A 23,177-nucleotide genomic window follows, 5' to 3' on the forward strand; every position below is an offset into this window, starting at 1 on the left:
GCAGTTCATCTATCTTCCACTCACATTAAACATAATCTTTACGTTAGATGATGATGGGGAATTTGGTCTGGAGTAGCTATCGGACTAAGTTTCACAAACTTTAGTAACTTCAGAGAAAAAAAGACTCATCAAACTTAAAAGTAGAAAGCAAATAATAATGGCTTTCTGGTAATTTAAAGGTGTTACAAGATCTCCACAGTGAGAATTCTGATTATTTCGGTCCTTCAATGATTTGACTCCTTAAAATGTGAAAAAAGTTTATACCTCTTTCATTGTACCTTCAAGACAATTTAATTGTAACACTTCTGATGATTCTATTAAGTGGGTGCAAAAGTAATGGGAGTTTAAAAGGTTAAAAATAATTGCAAAAACCACGATTACTTTTACAGCAACCTAATAGGAGCCTCTGAACTTTTTCTTCTTCATTCAACAATTACAATGTTTCCCCAAAAATAAGACCTAGCCAGACCATCATCTCTAATGCATCTTTTGGAGCAAACATTAATATACGACCTCGTCTTATTTTAATATAAGACCAGGTATAATATAATATAATATAATATAATATAATATAATATAATATAATATAATATAATATAATAAATACTGGGTCATATTTTTGTTCCAAAAGACACATTAGAGCTGATGGTCCGGCTAAGTCTTATTTTCGGGGATACACAGTAGTATCACACTGGGGGTTAGGATTTCAACATATAAGTTTTGGGGGACACAAACCTTCAGTCCATAGCACCATGTGGCTGCTGAGGCAGAGACTGGAATGATGTGGCCACAAGCCAAGGAAGGCAGGCAGCCACCAGAAGCTGGCATCTTGCTCATTTTTTGCTGCTATAGATTCACCAAAGAAAAAAGAGTGTCCTCTCTTCCTACACAAGGATCGAGGTTTCCTCTGGTGGGGGTAGTGTGTGAACATGTCTGGAGGAAGCAGTGTGCGGGAAGGACAGTAAACAGCACTTTTCGTGCAGATAGGGGAGAATGTGTAGCCGGCAGACCATCCCTACCCAGGCTTTTGTTTTCGATGTCTCACCATCTCTCCGCAAGTGCTCCGCCGCCTAGCCCCATCAGTCTCTAGGACGTCTGTCAAAATGCACATGCCAGGGCCTTCCACACCTGTGAGACTGGGAACCCACCCTTTAACAGCCCCTCAGGTCTTCCTGGCCACTTCAAAAGTTGAGAATAGACATCCAAGCCCATTCTGGCAACTTGCAGGATTATCCCAGCAGGGCTGACAGAATGTCTTCATATCTGGACACTGAAGGGAGATGTGTTGTTAGGTTTAGGTTTGGCTGTGATTGGATGATCCAAAATAACAGTGGCTGAAACAAGACAGAAGGAAAGTTCTGTCATGTCCACGTGCAGAGGTTGGCCATCCAGGTCTGGTATGAATGATGTCAGGATTCAGGCTCTTTCTATATTTCTGCTCTGTTGCTGTGTGGCTTTTATTCTTAGGGAGACTTCATGAGCATGGCGGCATCTCGATTTCCAGTAATTAAGTCCACATATCAGGCATCAGGAATGAGCAGGGCTGAAGAAGTCATGTTCCTTCTTTGAAAGACACTCAGTAAGTGACACTTATGTCCTCCCCTTCCATCTAGTGCATTTCCCAGAAGAAACTGAGGTCACACTGCTTTGCTGCAAGGGAGAGAGCTTTACTCTAGGTCACCTTGGGCCTCATTAAAAATGGGAACCATTTCAAAGAAAGTTGGTGGGATGGAACATTGGGGAGATGTAGAAACTTCTTCCAGGTGAGTACCCAACCCTGGCAGTGATGCTTGGGTATCCTGAGACAGGGAGAGAGGAACGGATTACAGAGACTTGGTGTGGTACTCAGGGTGGGGGGCCTTGAATAGGGGTGGTCATTGGGGGTGTGTGGACACTGAGCACAAGCCACTTGAGCCTGTGGCAGTCTTTGGGGGTGAGTTAGAGGGTGGACCAATGAGCCATATAGTCTGGAAAAGGTACAATGGCAGGGATAGCAAATGCCATGGACTGAAAGCCAGTATTTTCTCCTACTTTCATGGAGAGAATAAGCATGAACAGCCCAAGAGAGGGTGGGGAAGTCTTCCAATAAATCATTCTGAAATTCTTGTTGATGATGGACAGTGGGATATCAAACCAGATTTGGAAAAATGGAGCCCGCTGACATTTCATATACTCTAATGTGAGGAACACTTTTTTATACCCACCTGTATTAGTCAGGGTTCTCCAGAGAAACAGAACCAACAGGATCTATCTATCTATCTATCTATCTATCTATCTATCTATCTATCTATCTATCTATCTATCTATATGAGGAGATTCATTGTGGATTTATTTTGGTGCACATGATTCTGGAGGCTGAGATAGGCCATGATTCGCCATCTGTAAGATGGAGAACTAGGAAAGCTGGGGGTATAATTCAATCCGAGTCAGAAGGCCTGAGAACCAGGAGCTTCGGTTTCCAAGGATAGGAGAAGGTGGATGTCCCAGCTCAAGAAGGAAGTGAACTTGCCCTTCCTGTCTGCCTTTTGTTTCTATTATATGTGGGTCCTCTGTGGATCAGATTATGTCCACCCACACGGGGAGGGCACATCTTCCTTACTCAGTCTACTGACTCCAACACTAACATCGTCACAGACATACCCAGATATGACATACTACCAGCTGTCTGGGCATCCCCAAGCCCAGTCAGGTTGATACATAAAAGTAACCATCACACCAGTATAAGAGTGGTACCCAACGTTAGTGAGTTACAGGGAGTGTGTAAATTGATGTGACCTTTTTAGAGTATCAGTCTGGAATCACATGTTATCTTTAAAATGTCCAGGCCCTTTCTATGACGCTGTAATAATTCCAATGTAAGGAACCTAGTCCAAGGACACAATTTCACAATCATGTTTTTATCCACAAAGATGTTTGTTGGACCAATTACTTTAAATAGGGGAAAACAGGAGACAAACTAAGTGGCCAGTGTAAGGGAACCCTTGTCTTTCTCATGTTTCTGCCTCAGTGATTGAAACACTTCTGCCTTCTTGGGGAAGACACTTCTGCCATTCTTTCTACCCCTTACTCCTTACACTCAGGGAAGAGGTGTGACATATCAGATGGTGAAAATGGGCAAAGGTGACTGACCTCACATGAGTTGCCTGTCATCGGCCTGGACCTCCAAGGATGCAGCCCATCACAATCTCTTGTGTGTGCAGCTGATCAGGCCCAGCCTCTTCATACCAGATTTAGATAAGAAAGCCTAGTTTGGGCTTCCAGAACATACCAACCCACGGTGCATTAGCTGCGTACAAAAGTGCTGGAAAGCAGGGCCAGAGCTTCATGGGCCCCTGGAAACAGCCTTGCGGCTGGTGCAGGTGGGCTCACAGCTGCTGCTCATATTCAGAGGCCACATAAACAGGCTTTATAATTCAAGTGGAGCTTCCTGGCTGACTATGGCACAAAAGTGACATCTCAGTCACTGTGAGGCTTGGGCTGGCGTCATCCAGCCTTGATCATGTGACCCTATGACTGTGATCTATATAAGCAGAGCTCGAGCACTTGGGATTTGCAGAAATAACCTGAAACAGGTATTTTATTATTAGAGAGGTTTTCTCCTGTATCGTGAGACACGGATGTAAACCATGGCTCACAAACACACTTGTTTAAGCATTACAACTGTGTTTTGCATAATGCCATCAGTTCTGACTCCATGGCTCTTTTGGTCCCTAATTGAGGTTCCCATCCCATCTCTGGCACAGCGGAACTTCTGTGATGACGAGGCACAGAGGGGAAGAGAATGTTTGGTCCTCGGTCATGAGTCCATACAGGTGACCACTGAAAAATCAGCTGTCTGTGGCCCCCTTCAGATTTGGTGGCTATCTCAAAGTGCTGTTCTTTGAAAAATGAACTTTTGTTGTGTCTTGACTTATAGACTATCCTGATTAGAAAAGGTGGGATAAGAAAATTTCTGCCCATTCCAAAGTAGTAAATGGTGTCAGTTAACCCAGCTGAGCTTTACTCTGAGTGACAGAATCCTAACACTGTCCTGGGCTGACCTGTATCCAGGGAGGACAAATCAAGAAGAATCCCTTTCCTTTCCTTTTTTTTTTTTTTTTAAAGAAATCCTCTTCTTCTTTACTTTTTTCTTTTTTTAATTGGGGAAGGGGTACAGGTCTTTATTGGGGAACAGTGTGTACTTCCAGGACTTTTATTTTTTTTCCAAGCCAAGTTGTTGTCCTTTCAATCTTAGTTGTGTCAGTCTTAGTTGTGGAGGGTGCCATTCAGCTTCAAGTTGTTGTCCTTTCAGTCTTAGTTGTGGATGGCGCAGCTCAGCTCCAGGTCCAGTTTCCGTTGCTAGTTGCAGGGTGCGCAGCCCACCATCCCTTGTGGGAGTCGAACTGGCAACCTTGTGGTTGAGAGCCCACTGGCCCATGTGGGAATCGAACCGGCAGCCTTTGGAATTAGGAGCACGGAGCTCCAACCGCCTGAGCCACCGGGCTGGCCAGAAGAATCCTTTTCCTTTGCTGCCTCCCTTTCCCCCACATTGTATCCAGTCTTCCCTTTGGTGATAGGCTGGGGGTGGGGAGGGTGTCTGCACTATCCATTGCAGTGGGTTCTGGGACAAGTGCTATAGCAGTTGCTTTAGTTGGATTTTCTAAGTTCTGTGCACATGGGGCTGGTAACATAATGTCATGTGACTCTGAAAAAGTGGGACATACAAGAAATTTTGGGTTGCATCAATTTGCTTAAGGAGTGACACCCATTCTAATGAGACTAGGTGGCAGCTTCTTGAGGGAACCCAAGCACCTGATCGAGATCCTTCTGACTAAAACAGGGCAGAAATTAGGGGGGCAGATCTTTGAATTTGAATTCTTTTGGCTTTTCATTTAGGTGATTTCATAATTGGACTTTTAGTTTCATTCTCACTGAGAATCTAATTGCTGGAGGTTTTGTTAAAATCAGAACATTTTTATATTACTGACCCTTTTTATTTGGAGTTTTTATGCTGTTATTTGGGCAAAACAGTGTCTCTCAAACTGTTTTCTGAAATTATGGCATGCAGGAGGAAACTGCGTTAGCCATCATGGCCTTATAACCAAAGCAATGTTATCACAAAAGAAAACCATCTCTGCAGGTTCCTGAGAGCAGAGCCTGTGAGTAGGTGGTTTACTTGGAAAGTGACATTAGGGAGGGGTGGGGAGGAGAGCAAAACAGAAGAGGAGCCAATACACGCCTGTGTTACTGAGTTCACCATTGCCATGGCGACCGCAGCTCACTCTCACAAGACTCCATGACGTGAACCGTCTTGTTTCATCTCTTCAGGTGATTAACAATTGTTCCCCCCCACCCCCAGCCCCAATTGGGCTCCAGGGTGTCCTGAGCGTATTAAGTCCCCATCCTTCTTGGGCACACTGTTAAGTGGCCCTGTGTGGACCTGGTCAAACCAGCATCAGTGGCTGGATTAAGAGGTGAAACAGAGAGGTGTTTAATCAAGATATTTACCCTTATCAAGTGCAATGCACTCTGCCATACCGTATTCTACTCTAGTTCACACACACACACATACACTCACGCTAGTTGAGGCCCACTGATCAGTGGCTCTCAAAGAATGGTCTGGAAATCCTGTTTCAGGGGGTCTGTGAGGTCAAAACCATTTTCATAATAATACTAAAATGTTATTTGTCTTTTTCACTTTCATTGTCGAGCGTGTGCAGTGGAGTTTTCCAGAGGCTTTGGGACTTGTGGTATTGGAACAGACTGAATGCAGAAACAGATATGAGAACCCATCTGTGTTCCATTAAGCCAGACAGAGATTTGCAAAAATGTAAAACAATTTACTCATTTCACTAAATTTGTTCTGGAAAATATAGTTCTTTTTCATAAAATGTTATTTAAATGTATCAAATAAAAATGTGTTTTTATTTATAAACATGTATTTTTAAACTTCTATCTGAATTTCTAAGTATAACCTGCATACACAAAAGCTCTTTGGGACTCTCACTCTTTCAGAGTATAAAGGGGTCCTAAGACGGAAAAAAAAAAAAAAAGCATCGCTGCACTAACTGATTAGGACCCTCAAAAGCACTGCAGCCCAGTTTGAAAAACACTGGCATCACCTCTTATGAGCCATTAAGAACGATGTGGTTGGGGAGCAGAACGAAACGAACTTGAGGGTTAGAGGACACTGCGGTACTGGCGGGATTTAAGGTCCTTTGCGGACCCATTTCAAAGCCTTCTCAGGCCCCTCATTGGTCCGAGGGGAATATAAAGGAATAACGTTGACCTGGGCAGGACTGTTAGGTGGGAAGAGGACCGCTTTGGTAACTAATACTGCCTTCCCTTACAAAGGGAACAGCCACTCCCCTGGTTGACAGCAGGCTAAGTTAAGTCCAGTGATTGAGGCAGAAGTTCTCAACGCTGGCTGCATGTTGCAAGCGTCTGGGAGGCACTAAAAATTACCCCTGCCTGGGCCCTACTTCAGACCAATGGATGAGAACTTCGGGGGGTGGGGCAAAGGTGCCCTTCTTTACCTTTTTACTGATGTATCACTTACCAAGAGCACAAATCTTAGTAACTATATGATTTTTAAAAACGTTATACTCAGCTGACATAACTTTTTTAAGCATATGTTATACTGAGCTAAGGATGTAGGGTGTTTCTTTAAAAAGTGATTACCAAAGGGGGAAAAAAATAGATGTAGGGAGTTTCCAACTTACCAGCAGGCTCTTAGCCTCCTAGGTAATACTACTGTTCTAATATTTATCACCAAACATTAGTGTTTCCTGATTTTGAACTCTAATGGAATCATATGGTATATACTTTTACGTCTTTTCCCCTGAAATTGTATGTGATATTCATTTCTGTTGTAAGGTAGAGCAGTAATTCATTCTTGTTTCATGTCTGTGTGGTTTTCCATTAAATAAACAGACCACAACTTATTTTCCATTCTACCCTTTATGGAGTTGGCAGGTCCCCTCAAGCTGCATGTTCTTCCCATAAAATAATAAAGGGACTGGGACACACGGGGGAACAGGAATGGGCGTTTCATGTCACTTAGCTTGTGCTTACCGGGCAGAGCTATGGTTACTGAAATGGAAGTCCTAGCTTTCTCAACTGCTTAAAACTGTTAGTTTCTTTTTATTGCAGAAAGTATGGTCAAACCTATATAGGTTAAGAAGTGTGGCGCCAGTCCTATGCAGAGATTTAGGGTGTCAAAAGTTAGGTCTTGAATGCTAGATGACTTTAGATTTGGTCCCGCTGGCCAACTGTGAGAATACGGTTTGTTTTTAAAAAACTTGTATCTATCTGAGCTTCTTAATCTTAGATAAGACACATCCAGTTGGTTAGAGTGCCAGCTCTCAACAACAAAGTTGCCGGTTCAATTCCGGCATGGGATGGTGGGCTGTGCCCCCTGCAACGAAAGATTTAAAATGGCGACTGGACTTGGAGCTGAGATACGCCCTCTACAACTAGATTGAAAGACAACGGCTTGGAGCTGATGGGCTCTGGAGAAACATATTGTTCCCCAATATTCCCCAATAAAATTAAAGAAAAAAAATAGTCAAAAACTTATAGTTAGTCTATATACAATTCAGTTGTTCGTAGAAAGTTCTTTGGCTTCAAGAAAGAACATTTGGTTGACTTCACTAATAGAGACATCTCTCAATGCTGGGATGGCCTCTTCTTGGTATGTCTTCCGCTGTTGACTTTTAGCATAGCTATCTGTAAAAGGAGAACAAAAGACTTTACCTCAGCAGTTTCTTCCACAGTCACTGTGGTTTATGGAGACTCATGACCTAATTTTCTAGGCAAATGTTTGGATAAATACCACATTTAAATATAATTAAAAGATGACTTGAATTCTCTCTTTAGAAAAAATGTCTTAATTAGAATAGAAATCAGCAAAGTACTTTTTTGCACCTCCAGCTTGGATAAGAAATATTTCATTCAACTGTACAATGATGTAAAGCCCCATTGACACATTTCTCATAGGAACAGAATTCTATGTAGGCTTAGAAAATATATTTAAATCAACACCCGAAAACTAGTAAGCCATTTGGAACAATCGTTTGTATAAATTTAATAGTTTCCCTTCTCTGTACAAATTGTCTATTTGTTTTAATTCCAGTCAAGAATGCAGGGAATACAGTAGATTATCAGAAAAGAAATATAAAAATACTAGGATTTTCAAAATATATTCTATAGGCTCAAGAAAAAAGGTTTTGAAAGGTTAAAACAAAAATCATACCAGGGAACTTGAAAAATATGTCACTTTCTAAAATCTAAGCAAGTTTAGGAATCTAACTTATTTTAATCTTTAGACTTGAAAAAAAGAACTTATAAACAGAACTGCAAAAGCTGTGAGCGTCCACCCACATAACTGGGCTCAGCTGTATACAGTGATCCTGAGAAGGACACACCCCAAGTCCCTCCTTCTGGACAGACCTACACGCCATCCCCCTCAGCACCGCCTGTGTGAACAAAGTTTCTCTCAGGCAAAGATGCCGAGGAACATATTTCCCACTTGCTGTTTTTCTAGGAAATACGCCTGTTACTAGTGCCATACACAGCACATTCATCAGAACTCATCTCCCCCACGTAAACATCTCCTCTGGTGTAACTTTCTATTAAGTTCTCCTAGGTTCTTTTTCCTGTGCCAACAATGTGTCACTTACTGCAGCCTATTCTCGGTTGCTTTTCTTCATAAAAGCGCTAACAGCCCACTCCTCCCTCCCTGGCACTTTCCTTTGATATAAACGGACCTGTGATTGTGTTGACGGAGTTCAGGGGACAGGTACTCAGCATGTTCATTCCAAATAAGAGCACATAACCGATCACTATAGTGATGAGGAGGTAGACGGGCAATGCCACCGCCCAATACCTGCAAGAAGGTTCAAGTAGGTAACGGAGTTCCCAAAACGTTCTTAAGGATTCGTCACTAGGTTAACATAGTAACATTTAATTTAAATTTTTATTAAAGTAACACATGTACATACAAGATAGTCACATAGTTCTACAAGGCCTGTAATAAAAATCTGCAACCCTGTATCCCACCCGACGGGACCTTGGAGTCTTACTCCCCCAAAAGGACCACTTTTAGCACCTGAGCTGTTTCTTTTGATATTTATCTCCACATTGCTACACAATGTACTTGTATTATTATTTCTGGATTTTTTCAATTTCAGACACTTTCTTTGGATTTCCTATATGGAGATGAGGAATTTAGCTGTTTTATACTCTGACCTCTCACCTTTGTCCTATCCTCTTACTATACTTACATCAGAATTTCTGGCCACATCTGCAGTTTTTAAAAATTATTGGGACTATATAAATAATGTTTGCAATTGAGCAGCCTGGTATTATTATTACTATGTTTTCTTGTACAATTTTTTGTTTTTCCAGGAATTAGTAATTATATCTATTTGCCTGTTTGCTTGGCAAACCTGTTGTACCTGCGTGGCGTACCTGTCAATACTCAACCCTCGAGTTCTCTGATAGGACTAATATGCCTCTCAGCAGAGTTGAGCACATCAAGTGGTTTGTTCCACTTTCTGGAGATTACCTTTGGTTTACCTTCTAACTCTTCAATTAGAATTTTAATTTGGCTATCATATTTATAATTTACAAAAACAGTAATTCCTTGACCATTCCCTTTTTATAGCATTCTGTTGTTTCATAGTTATTTTCTTCTGTTCCTTCCATTAGCTCCATTTCCTTCAAGTTCCCTTTTTTCTTTTGCATTTCATCTTAGAGGCTTTTAAAAATGTCTGATAAATTATGGCTGCCCTCTCATATTTAAAAATGAAGTACTAACAAAGCAGTTGGAAAGAGTGTATATGTGTGAGCCTCACTATAGGAGACCTGGCCATGTCCACTGGGGGACCTCCAAATGTCAGAGATTGTACAGCCTTTCTTTTAAGCTGGTGACCTTCCTCAGGGACGAACCTCCTGTGTTTTGCTGGGAGAGGTAGGGTGGTATAAGCCTGGCAACCACAAGAATGAGAGCCTACTGAGGAAAGGTGCTTGGGGGGAATCTTATATTCAGCAATACAATGGTTTTCACTTACTTCCCTGGTTTCAGTAAGGTGCTTCATTTCCATGCTCAGTTAGGCCTATTGTCTAGAAACTCTTACTCAGCTTTCCAGAGGGTAAAGTTCCTGTCTTCCGCAGGGGAAGGTCAGGGTCAGGTCAGTCTCCCCACTTTGAGGGCTGAGGAGGGGGATTTGAGGGTCTAACGCTCTTTGAACACTGTTTTCAGCCCAATCCAGAATTACGTTAATGTAATTACCTGGTACCCTCCAATTTGTGAGCCTTTCTGGCATGTAGGGCACAGATATTCTTTTTGGGTTCCCTACTTCGGCAGTATGGCAAAAGTGGAACCTAAGTCAGCTACCTCTCAGCTATTTGCAATCCACTTCCCAAAATTTTGTTGATACTTCTTACCTGCTACCCCACTATTTGCTCCTGTGGGTTTATAGATTAAAACAATTCTTTTCTATAGGGTTACTTTAGTAAGATGGGAGGAAACGCAGATAAACGTGTGTTCACCCCATCATCTTTAATTAGAGGTATATCAACAAGACTGTTAAAAAGCTTTAAATTTCTATATGACTATTTATGTATCTTAAGAGAATAAATATTTAATATTTGGGTAGTCTTAAGGAAAAATCTGATCCTTCAAAACAGCATTAATACACTCTTATTTTATTTAAGCAATATATTCAACTTACTTTTGAGGCCAATAGGTTAAGCCTATGTAGTTTAGCCAAGATTCAGGAATAAAAGCCCACACGAGATACAGTACTGTAGAAGAGGGGGTAAAGAAAAACAAAAGGTCAGTAGGCATGCATCTCATTTATCGAGGTTCAGATACAACAAAACAGCTCATGTGCAGCTTCCCCCATTCACTGAGAAATGAGTTTTCCCTCCTCTCAGTTTTTCTAGCTCCTTATCTGTATCATTCTTCTAAGTCATCACTATTACTTTACATTAGTCCCCTTTTAATTGAGGTAAAAAATAACAAAATTTACTGTAAAACTTAACCATGTTTAAGTGTACAGTTCAGTAGTGTTAAGTATACTTGCATTGCTGTGAAGCAGATCTCCACAACTTTTTCATCTTGCAAATCTGAAAACTAATACCCATTAAACAACAGCTACCCTTTTCCTCCATTAGTCAATTTTTTTTAACATGTCTTAATTCTCACACTATCTTTTAAGGAATTTAAGGGCAGAAATCATGCCTTATCAAGTCTTGTGATTCTCATAGCACCTAGTGATTTGCTTTATGCATAGTAGGTGTTCAACTCTTCAGCCCAAGGGCTTGAAATAATTGTAGACATTGAGTTGCTTACAGATGAACTTATCTAGCCTCGGTCTAATCCACTCCATGATGGGCTTCTGCCTTAGTCCTCAGAATACAATCTTCTTTCCCTCAATCCAAGTCTTTGTGGCACCCTTTACTGCTGTCCCTATGTAGTAACAACAGCGAAGTTCCGAGTACTCACGTTGGGTAAGCAGACTTCTAAGCGCTTTACATGCTTTATTTCGTTTAATCCTCAAAACAATCCTATGAGCTATTACGCCATTTTCACAGATGAGGAGATGGAATCTTAGAAATGCTACATCATCTGCCCAGGTAAGTGGCAGAGGCAAATTCCGAACTACCTACAGCAATGATGATGGTTAATGTTTTTCTCAACAAATATGTATTACAGAGTTCTGTATGGCAGGAGTGCGAGATACAAGAGTGAACTCACAAGAGATGGCCTCTGCCCTCCACAAGCTGAAAATCTAGTGGGCAACAGTCGAGTGAATTGATATTTTCACTCCCCTGTGAGAAGTGCTAATGAGCGAGTAATAAAAGATGATACAGGGGCACATAAGAAGGTAAAAAATGGCACACACTGTGGTGATGAAGTCAATATTAATGGTCAGGCAAGATTTCCTGGAGGAAGGGATTAATTGGGGCATAAAAGATGAATAAGGGCTTAGCTAGATAAAAAATATTTACGGTTGGGCCTGCAGATGAAAGGAAGGAAGGAAGAAAGGAAGGAAGGAAAGAAGGAAGGAAGGAAGGGGAAATGGTATTCCATGCCATGACCCATAAAGAGCAAGAGAGATCTGGTGTGGCTAGATAGTGGGGGGAAAGGGTACAAGGGACTGGCTTTGACGTTTAAGATAGTTTTTAAGGTTAATAAAATACAAATAGTGGGGAAACAAAATAAATTCACAAATGGAAGTAATTTATTTAATTAATTAAATGAATAAGCATTTATTAAGCCTCTACTGTATGCCAGGCACTATGTAAAGGTCAAGGCTACACAGAAAAATATGACACGGTCCCTATTCTCACAAATTAGTGCGGGAAACAGAAATGAGTCAAACGTAGTGGCAGGAATGTCCCGTGCATTATCTTATTTCACCCTCTCCAAACCCTTCTGAGGTGTGTGCTGTTATTATCCCTAATCCGCTGAAGAAAAAATTGTGAGACTCAGGGAATTTAGGTAACTTTCCCGAGATCTCCCAGCTAAAAGTGACTGCGTTGGGATGTGACCCCAAGCAGTGTGTCCACACCCTGCTTTCAGGCAGCAGCAAGAGCGTTAATAACAACACGGAGATGAGGAGGAGTGGCATGTATTTGGGCAAAGCTGGCAGCAGTTTATAATAGAGTGGCTAGGCCATAAAGCATAAGGCTGTGAGAGTTAAGAAATAAAGCTGGAAAACACTGGTCCCAGATAATGAAAAATCCTGTACAAGGAACACGGACTTTATGGTTTGGGCAACGGGGACAACCAGATATTCTGTGAGTTTTTAACTTTGAAGATATAGCAAAATACGCAGAGAAATAAGAATTCACACTCCAATCTGAGGTTTTAAGCAGGGGAGTTCAAGTCTGCATCTCAAGTGACTCGCTGGGATGGTTGCGTGTCTGTGTTAGAGCGGAGGTGGTAAGAGGTCCCATCAGATTCAGTGACAGGTGCGGGTGAATGAGTGAGGGGGAGAAGGGAAAGTACAAGTAAGACCAACTCCCAGGTTGCCCGAGTGAGTGACTTGTAACTTCAACCCAAAAGAAAGAGAATACCTAAGCAGTCACTCCACACAGCAATGAGTGATCTTGCAAAAGTATAAATCCGACCCTATCACTTGCCTGCTCAAACCCTTCAATGCCCTTAGAATAAAACCCAAACTCCTTACCAGGGCTTGCAAGGACTGAAATGATTTGGCTGCTGCCCAGCTCTCCACTGTCTAGGCTTGGGACACGAGAGCTCCAGCTGCAGTGTCTTGGGGCCATTGGGCTTATGGTGAGTACGGTCTGCCTGGAACGTCCTTCCCTTGGCTCTTTAAATGATGATGTTGATAATAACAGCAGCAGCAGCTAACATGCATTAATGTCCCTTCTCTTCCTTTATGTCTTATGAGACGCTTTTGCCAATAACTTTCAATTCCAGCTGTGTCCCACCAACCACACTCAATGCTCCCTATCATTTCCCTTTATTTCCCTTAAAGCCATTATTTTCTATAATTACTGTATGGACGGAATGTTTGCATCCCTCTCTAATTCATATGAAGCCCTAATCCCCAATGTGGTGGTATCTGAAGGTGGGGCCTTTGGGAAGGAGGGGGGTTTAGAAGAGGTCATGAGGGTGGAGCCCCATTGACAGGATTAGTGTCCTTTTAAGAAAGGAAGAGACCAGGGCTTGCACGTGTGCTCTCTCTCCACCCTGTGAGGACACAGTAAGAAGGTGGCTGTCTGCAAGCCAGGAAAAGGGACATATCTAGAACCCAACCATGCTGGCATCCTGTTCCTGCCCTTCTTAGATTCCAGAACTGTGAGAAAAAAATGTCTATAGTTTAAGCCACGCATTCGACGGTCTTTTATTATAGCAGCCTGAGGAGACTGACAATTACCTTGCTTTTAAATCAGTGACTATTTCAGTGTCGAAAGAATTACATAACCCACCACCTAATTTTATCATTACTGCTGGGTACTGACCTCTGACTTCCTGTATCCCATTATTTTCTGCCTCACTTTCTCAGGCTTCAACCTTACTGACTTCCATCTGTTCCTCGAATCCACAGGCATGCTTCTTCCAAAGGGTTTCTACACTTGGCTCTTCTGTGCTTGGGACGCTCTTTCCCCGATGATGCTACATGGCTAATTCGCCTTTTTCTGTGCTTAAACCTCATCTCAGCGAGGCACTTGTAGACTTCTGTTTTTAAAACAGCAACCCCCTCCCATTTCTCCTCCTGTTTTCTTGCTTAATTTCTCCCCATGGAGAAATTAAGTACGTGCCATCATCTGACATTATATGTGTTTTACTTATTTGTCCGTTGGCTTTCCAGGCTCGCTAGAATGAAAAGTCTACGAAAGAAAGAAATTTTGGGTTGTTTCATCCTCCTTTGTCTAGAGCAGGGCCCGGCACACAGTACGCTCTCCAAAACTTGTTGAATTAATTTTTGTTGTGGCTATTACTGGATTTAAGTCTTAAAGTCATTGCTTTTATTTATTTGTAGTTTCTAATCCTTCAAATACACTATAGAACAGGGATTCCCAAAAAGGGCGATGTTGACAGTAACAGCAGCTAACATTTATTAAGTACTTATTGTTCCTATGCATTGTTTTAAGTGCTTTGCATAAATTACGGCAATTAATCCTCACACTAGCCACAAGAGGCAGCAAGGTGAAGTCAACCCAGTGTCTGGGTTCAAATTCTAGCTCTTGTCATTTACTGGCTGTGTGACCTTCAGCACATTAGTTAAATCCCATGTGCCTCAGTAGTCTTGTCTGTAAAGTGAGGACAGTAAGAACAATATGCACCTCGTAGGGCTGTGAATAATAAGCATTCAATAAACATTATCACCAACCCTTTTACAGATGAAGAATCTGAAGGCTCAGAGAGGTTAAGTAAGTGGTCCCAGGTCACACAGCTATTACATGGAGGAATCAAGATTTGAACTCACGTTATAACTTCACTCCACAGAGTCCCCTATCCGACAGCTTGGCTAGCGATTCTGATGCGTTAGGATTCGGAAGCATGACCACACGTCCACTTCCCTGGTTTCCACAAAATTCAACAAAGTTGGATCCCAGGCACTCAATTTTCTCCCTCATTTCCCTCATGATTCTTAAATCCCTTTGGGGAGAGACGCGTGTGCTGTGCCTCTGGGTATTACTGTTGCAGTGGGCATGCGTTTACTTGTCTGTGAAATGGGATCTTACGGGGAGTGGGTGAGGTTCCGATGTGACGTGCACCGGACTTCTCTAGCCTAACTCCCTTCACTCCCTAACCCCCGCCTGGCGCACTGGCGCCCGGCCAAAGCTCCCACTGCCAAGGCCTTCATTCAAGGTCACCCCCTTCTCCCTCACTGTCGGGAAGAAGCTGATTTCTCGGTTTGATTTCTCGTCTCTCCGCAGGGCTCCCGGGACGCTCATCACAGCGTTTATCGTGATTTGTCTGTTTTGTGTCCATAAGGCTGTGGCCACGGGGAGCAGGTTTTATTCACTTCGCAATGCCGTCTGCTGCTGTATAAACATCTGTCTGTTAGGTGGGCGCCTGGCACGTAAGGCACTGAGCAAACATGAGTTCCCTTCTGGTTTTCTTACAAAGAGACGTAGGTACGAAGAAGGACAGGTCACGTGCGCACCTTCTAAGAACGAATGCAGTCATTTCCTCGTCCTTGAACCCCAGAAAAAGGCCGTGGCCGTGCATCAGGGAAGTACTTACTGAAGCCAAATTGGGAGCTCAGGAAGAGAACAAAGCCATAAATCGCTCTTTCTGGCAACGGCGACGGTGAATTTTCCACCATTCTCCCTGCGGCTTTGACCACCTGCGGGCCAGAAACGCAATCGCCGGTCAGGGCCGCGCTCCGCTCACCACGGGGCTCACCCCCTCACCGCCCGGCCGCGGGCACAGCCTGCAGGGTGTTTCCGGCCTAAACCACCGCGAGCTGCCGTCGTGCGCACACCCCAACCCACGCGCGCTTTCACACGCACGCACACATCAGCGCCCCAAGCCCTGGTGCGCGCGCACACCCGCCAACCCTCGCGTGCACGCGCGCACCCCCTGAAGGGGGAGGGGAGGGGAGGGGAGGGGAGGGGAGGGGAGGGGAGGGGAGGGGAGGGGAGGGGAGGGGAGGGGAGGGGAGGGGAGGGGAGGGGAGGGGAGGGGAGGGGAGGGGAGGGCAGGGCCAGACGCCCCTCCATCTAGGCAGGCGTCGCCTCCCAGCAGGAAAGGCGGGCAGGGCGGCCGACCAGGCCCGTGCGGCCTCCCCCGGCCCGGGCTGCGGCGCCCAGTACCCGGTTCTGCCCATTCAGGGGGCCTTCTGTGTCTCATTCGAGGCTGAAGGGTGGGGTGGCCCTCGACCTTGAGTCCTTCAAGGGCCCACAGGGGCCCCTCCCAACAGCTCGACTACCTCAGCGCTGAGTCTCCCGCGCAAGCGCCGAACCGGGAGCCGCCGCGAGGTGAGAGAGGAAAAACCGAGCGAAGGCCGAGAGGCGACGGCGCCCCCCGCCCGGGCGCAGGCGCACCGCGCCCCGCGACTGTCTGGAGCCTGCCAGCGCGGGGGCCGGCGGGATCGCTCGCTCGCCGCCGCGGAGGGGGAGGGGCGGGGCGGCACGACCGCGCATGTGCGCTGCGGTCCACGTGACGCCCTGCTGCCTGCGCCACTGCCCGCTCGCGCCCGCCGGCTGGCAGACGTGGAGGGCCCCGGGCGGTGGCGGCGGCCCGCGTCCGAGGCTCGCGGGCTGCGGGCCCGGGTGAGTGCACACCTGGCGCGCGGCAGGGCTCCTGGATGTGTCACATTGTCGCGCTGCAGCCAAGATGCCCGGGGAGAGGGGCCCTCCACACCCCCTCCGTGGGTGTGTGGTGAGTGTGGGTGTGTGTGCGTCGTTCTCTGTGGTGCCCGCTGTGTGTCTGCGTGGGTCAGGGTGCCGGTGCGCTGGGGGCGCACCGGTGTGGGACCGCCTTTGTCGGCCGCAGTGGGTGGGTCCTTTTGTCCGATGTCCCCCTTCTGCAAACGTGGGGCCCTCCGGGTGTCTGTGCGCGAGTGGCAGTAGCTGTGTCGTGTGCGCATCCCCTTGCCGCCCGCGCACCCTGGTCTTAGGGTGACACCCCTGCTGGGCGAGGGTCTCCCGGCCCGAGGGCGCCAGCACGCGCCCGCGTCGCCTCCCGGCCCCTTTGTGTGCGTGTGGGTTCTAACCAGCCACGGCCTGCGCGCCCCCGGCCCGTGTGGGTGGCCCCCCACTTGGTGTCACAAACGCTCTCCGGGGGGTGCGCGTTCCTGGCGCGCGTGGCCGCGCCTCTGCAGTCGTGACCCTCGCCTCGAGCATCGCCCACCCGTGCGCGCGTTCGCGCGTGTTTCTGTGCGCGCGCCGCGCCGGGGTCCTGTGGAGTGCGTGATCTGTGTGCGGGTTTTCGTTCGCGAGTGTTCGTGAACCTCAGTGCACGCTTTGTCCTCTGTGTTTTCGTCTGCGCCACCTGTTTTCCTGAGAATGGCAGCCGAGCCCGGGCTGGCCCCTCCTGCCCGCCGGGGGGACGCGAGGGGGGAGATGGACGCAGCGCGTGTAGCCGGCTGCTGCGCGGCGTGGACGCTGTCGGGTGGGGCCGGTGGCGCCAGGCTGTGCATGAGGGCGGCCAGGACCAGAACTGGCCCCGAGGAGTAGGGGACCCGGGGCGGGCACCAGGGCGGCGTGCCTTCCCCAGCGGTGCCGCGATGCGCGGAGCCCCCCGGCTGAGGACGGCTCCAAAAACACGCGCGCGCGCGGCAGCTGCGCGGCACTGCGCGCCCGCCGGCCCGGGCGCTCCTGGTGAGGCTTGGCGGGCGTCCCCGTGCATTGCCTCCCTCGGTTCCGCCCGGCATCCTGGCGAGGGACACGCGGTGAACGTTTTGCAGATTTTACTCCTCCCCGGGAGCGTTTCCTCAGAGTCACAGCGCTAGTTGGGACGTTTTTTTTTTTTTTAAAGAAGAAATTTGCATTTTATCCTGAGGGAAATGGGATTCTTTGTAAGGATGCGCAGGGGAAAAAACTCATTAGGGACCCAATTACTCCTTTTGCTCCACGGTTCCTGCTTTGCGCTCAAGGGCTGCCGTTTGGTGTCTGTTTCTGTCTGTTCATGTGCTCAATTTTCTTACTCTGGCCTAATTTTCCTTTTTTTTTTTTTTAATTTCTGGAATATTTCGTATATAGGATACAGGGGGGGGAATCCCCTTTTCCTTTTTAAGAAATAAAATTGCAGATATTGGAGGTGCTCTCAGTTCCTCCTCCTCCTCTAGAGGTAGCCACCGTGGTCGGGTTTGTGTATGTCGTTCCATTGCATATTGTATACTTGGATCACGGTGACTCCATAAACAATAACATAGTGTTGTGTGTTTTTTAAACTAATGGTGTGAAACAATGTGATTTTTGCAACTTGTTTTTTTTCCGATCAGCATTACATTTTGAGATTTATATACAAATGAATTGAATAATTGTTATCTTTGGTTCATTAATTTTAATTGCTGGCATAGAATTCCATTGTATGAATATACCATAATTTATCCATTTCCCTATTGATGGACTTCTAAGTTGTTTCTGGTTTTCGACTCTAAAAACAATCCTGCAGTAAACATCTTTGTACTTGTCTGCTGTGCGTATACATTTGGAAGTTTCTCTAGGAAATACACCCGGTAGATTTCCTAGATAGTAGGACATGTGCATGGTCAACTTAACCAAGTATCACAGAAGCTCTCAAAATGGTTGTACTAATTTTCACTGTCATTGGTACTGAGTGAGGATACCCACTTCCTCACATCCTTGCTAACAGTTTCTGTTATCAGACTTTTACATGTTTGCCTTCTCTTTACTCACCAGCTTCCTTATAACTTGAGCTTGCAGCTTAATTTGGCTTCTGCTCTAGCGGGTGTCAGCCTATGGGTTTATGTCTCACAGCTAACTGGCTCAGTCTTTATCTCATTTGGTCCTCATAAGATTAATTCCAGTAGACACTTATTTTGTACCTACTGTATGTTCCTATGATTGATGTAAAGATAATAATTTTCATGGTATACGTACCTCTCTAGTGGCAGGTGAGGTGATTTAATTAAATACTTTTTTTCATATGATGAACGGTTTTTTAAAATCTTTTTTCTCTTTAATGTAATATTTGATACATTCAAAACACATGTGACATATGCAAGTTGTGAAGCAAAACAATAAAATGAACATCTGTCAATCCACTACTCAATCCAAGAATCAAAATGACCAATATTGAATGTGCTCACTTCCAGTGATTACTATCCTGAATTGTGTATGTCATTCCTTTTTAAAAACAATTTAATCAGATATGTATACATCCCTCAAGAATGTATTATATGGTTTCTGTTGTTTTTGCGGGTTTTTTTTGTGTTTTCTTTTTAAATACTGCATACGATTTTCTGGAACTTGCTTTCATTCAATGTTATGTTTCTGAGTCACTGATATCGAGTATAGATGTAAGTCAGTAATTTTCTCTGCTGTGTAATATTCCATGGGTGAATATAACACAGTGTATGTGTTCTCCTGTAGATGAATGTTTGGTTATTTCTAGGTTTTGGCATTACGAAGATTATTGTACATATCTTCTGGTACACAGTTGCAAGAATTTCTTTAATTTTCACACTGGATATATGACCCCCAGGGGAGTAATGAAGATTTTCTGGGGCATATTTGGGCATCAGTGATACTAATGAATCAATTTATAGATCCTTAAATTCCATGTGTACTCGCTAACATTGGTAATGCCTGAGGCTATGCTAGAAGCCTCCTTCTGGTTCTACCTTCCCACCGTCCCTTTCACAGTAGGCTTCTACCTTAGAGAAGGAAGGCATACCCCTCACCTACATTGATGCCTGCTAGGGCATTGCCCCAAGTGGAAAAACTCTGCACAAAAAACAAAGGGATAAATTAAAATACAGTGTATAGTGTTAGGGAAAGCCTCGTCTAATCTAGGTACTTGCCCATCTCCTCAAGAGCTGCATTTCCAAAAAAAAAAAAAAAAAAAATCTCACTTTTTATGTTTAATTATCAGCATATGTAGTTATTTTTTGATCAATTCTGTGCTATAATGATATAATGATATATAATTAATATAATCTGTGATATAATGATATAACTTAACATGATATAATTAACATCAACCTAGTTGATGACCAATGGTATGTCAGTTTTACTTTAAAATGTCACTGTGATACTCCAGACATTCATCCTTTGCAATTATTTAAACTTAGGCTGAAATTTTTAAAATGTCATCGTAAAGTGAAAAGAATATGTAATATTTGAAAGGATTTTGGTGGTTTGTGAATAAAAAGGATTGGAATACCACTGTGGTAAGCTATTTGCTAGAAGTGGGATTGCTAGGTTATAGAGTATGAATGTTCAACTTTACAAAAATACACCAAATTGTTTTCTGAAGAGGTGTACCAGCTTACACTTTGGTCAGCAGGTTTGTCAATTTATGTACTTTGATTAGTAGTGTGTAAGAGTTATAGTTGATCTATATCCTCTCCAACACTTATCAGCAGTCTTCTTAATATTTGCCAATCAAATGGATATGAAATGTATCATTGTGGTTTTAATTTGCATTTCTTTGATTGTTAATCAGTTTGAACGTCTTTTCCTATGTTTATGAACCATGTTTTCCTTTTGTGAAATAACCTGGTCATAACTTTACCCATTTTTCTATTGTGTTGTCTTTTAAAACTAATAAACTGGTAATCGCTGATCCTTTGTTGACTATATGCACTGTAAATACTTCTTCCAGTTCATGGCCTGTCTTTTCACTCTTTATGGTGTATTCTGGTGAACAGAAGTGCTTAATTTTAATGTAATTAATTGGAAACTTCCCTTAGCCCTAGGATTATAAAGACTCTCCTGTGTTTCTTTTTAGAAGCTTTAAAAGAAATATTTTCACATTTAATTTTATAATCCATTTGGTATTGAATTTGATGTATGGTGTGAGACAGTGGTGTACATTCACTTTTTCCCCCCTAAGTGGCTACAGTTGTCCTCATACCATCCACCGAATCAGCCCTCTGTTCACCAGTGACATGCCGGATTACTTCTTTTACAATGTTAGTTTCTATATGCATAGGTTTGTTTCTGGCTCACCTTTCTGTGCCACTTGTCCATCTCCGTGTAGATACTACACTGTTGTAATTATTAATGCTATAGCTTTACCAGAAATCTGGATGTGTGGGGCGAGGGACTACTTGAGTCTCAGCTGCTCTTGGATCTTTGTTCTTGTTTTAAGAATCAGCTTGTCACGTGACATGAAAACTTTGAGAATTAATTGAATTTGACTGAATCAATTTGGGGGGGGAATTGAAATCTTTAAGATATTTGAACTTTCCTGTCTGGGAACATGGTATGTATTTTCATTTACTTAGGTTTTTAATGTCTTTTAATATAGTTTTGTAATTTTCTCCATACAGCTCTGACACTTAAATGTTGATTCCAATGTTTCTAGTAGTTTGTTGCTATTATCAATAGTGTTTTTTTTTTTAAGATTCTGTTTTCTGACCGTTTATGGTTAGTAAGTAGAAATTTAACGGATTTTTTATATTGATCTTTAGCCATCTGTTTGATAAACTTTGATTATTTCTAACATATTTTCTGTAATTCTTTTGAGTTTCTATGTGGATAATTATATCATTTGACAATAGTGACACTTGGTTCTTCCTTTCAACTATTTTCCCTTTTAATATTTTTTTCTTGTGTTAATATGCTGGCATGCTTTTAGATCTGTGGTCAGTGGTGGAAGTGATTATAGGGGGCATACATGTCTTGTTCCTGATTTTTAAAGGGAATGCTTCCCCATTAAAAATAACATTTGCTATGAGTTTTTGTAGATACCCTTTATTAAGTTAGCTGAGTCTTTGCAGTTTTGTCACATGCTTTTCTTCATCTGCTGAGAGTATCTTGTGGTTTTTCTCCTTTAGTCTGTTAAATGTAATGGATTCCAATGAATACATTTAAAAAATTCTTAATTCTTACATTCTTCCCTGAGATAAACCCAAATTGATCTGGATGAATTATCTTGTTGTGAACTACTGGATTCAGTTTGCTGATATTTTACTTAGGATTTTTGTGTCTGTTTATGAATGAAATCCCCTTTCATTTTTCTTTATTGACCACCTTGTCTGATTTTGGTATTAAGGTTACACATGCCTTATACCGTTAGAGAGTAGGTCCTCTTATCTGTTCCCCAGGCCAATTTGGATTGGAGTGATTTGTTTTTCAAGTTTGGTAGAATTTACCTGTAAGATCATTTGACTCTAATGTTTTTTTTGTGGAAGGATTGTAAGTTACTGATAACTAGTAGTAATTAGAAATTGAATAGTAATAGGACTTCAACTTCAGGTTTTCTGTTTCTTTTAGTCAGTTTTGGTAAGTTTTAGAAATTTGTCCTTTCAACAAAAATTTCGGGTTTAATTGGCATCGAGTTCATAGTATTGTCTCAATTCCCTGTTAAATCTCTGTTTTATCTGTAGTTATGTTCCCTTTTCTCATTTTCATTATTATTTCTGCGCTACCTCTCTTTTTCTTGACTAGTCTTGCCAAAAGTATGTTTTATTAATGTTAACAAAAGATTAATTTTTGGCCTAATTCTATTATATTTTTGTTTTTAAGTTCATTGGTATTTTTTAAAATTTATTATTTCTTTTATTTCTTTGGGTTTATTATATTGTTTTTCTAACTTAAATTGCATACTTATTAATTTTCAGCCATTCCTTTTTCCTAGTATAAGTATATAAGGCTATAATTTTTTAAAGTTCATTTTTGCTTTATTTAGCATGGCTTTATAGGTTTCATTAACTTTCAAATCTAAGTATTTTTTAAATTTCCATTTTGATTTCTTTGACTTATGTGTTTAAAATTTTTTTGAAATGTGTTTTTAAATTTTCAAATTTATGTGTGTTAACATTTTTTCCTGTTATTTATTTCTTAATTGTGTTGTCAGAGAACGTAATGTGTATTTGTCTTTTTAAAACCATTTGTTTGCCCTTGCTTTTATGGTCTTGTACATAGTGAATATAACTGTTCTGTGTGTACTTGTGAAGAGTATGTATTCTCTAATTGTTATGTATCCATTAGATCAAACTTTTAAATTGCGTTGTTCAGACTGTATTAATTTTTCTTTGACCTATCATTAATTGAGAGAGATGTGTTGCAAT

At 43.1% G+C, this 23,177-nt stretch overlaps 2 protein-coding genes across 10 annotated transcripts in view; one reads left to right on the forward strand and one right to left on the reverse strand.

Annotated features, from left to right (window-relative positions):
- Positions 1-3,553: 3,553 nt before the first annotated feature.
- On the reverse strand, positions 3,554-16,583 carry PIGP (phosphatidylinositol glycan anchor biosynthesis class P). 3 transcript variants are annotated; one of them, XR_013992044.1, is made up of 6 exons: positions 16,401-16,582; positions 15,713-15,815; positions 10,716-10,788; positions 8,748-8,866; positions 7,401-7,707; positions 3,554-4,367 (listed from the first exon to the last, which is right to left on the reverse strand). XR_013992044.1 is itself a non-coding variant. In XM_081029736.1 (5 exons), exons 2-5 carry the CDS (start codon positions 15,792-15,794, stop codon positions 7,577-7,579), a joined length of 405 nt encoding a protein of 134 aa, XP_080885862.1. In that variant the 5' UTR covers positions 15,795-15,815; positions 16,401-16,583; the 3' UTR covers positions 7,322-7,576. The 3 variants fall into 3 exon arrangements, 2 of the variants coding, with proteins under 2 accessions (XP_080885862.1, XP_080885861.1); XM_081029736.1 differs by lacking the exon at positions 3,554-4,367 and having other exon boundaries at positions 7,322-7,707; positions 16,401-16,583; XM_081029735.1 differs by lacking the exon at positions 3,554-4,367 and having other exon boundaries at positions 7,322-7,707; positions 16,285-16,550.
- TTC3 (tetratricopeptide repeat domain 3) overlaps positions 16,151-23,177 on the forward strand; it is a 106,979-nt gene continuing 99,952 nt past the window's right edge. Inside the window, exon 1 of one of the 7 annotated variants that reach the window (XM_081029644.1) lies at positions 16,151-16,449. The gene's annotated coding sequence lies outside the window, so the exon portion shown is untranslated. Of the gene's footprint in view, positions 16,450-16,599; positions 16,853-23,177 lie in introns of those variants that run through there. The other 6 variants (XM_081029641.1, XM_081029639.1, XM_081029647.1 and 3 more) reach the window with 6 other exon arrangements.

The sequence above is a fragment of the Rhinolophus hipposideros genome (assembly GCF_964194185.1).
Source record: "Rhinolophus hipposideros genome assembly, chromosome: 2".
Taxonomy (NCBI): domain Eukaryota; kingdom Metazoa; phylum Chordata; class Mammalia; order Chiroptera; family Rhinolophidae; genus Rhinolophus; species Rhinolophus hipposideros.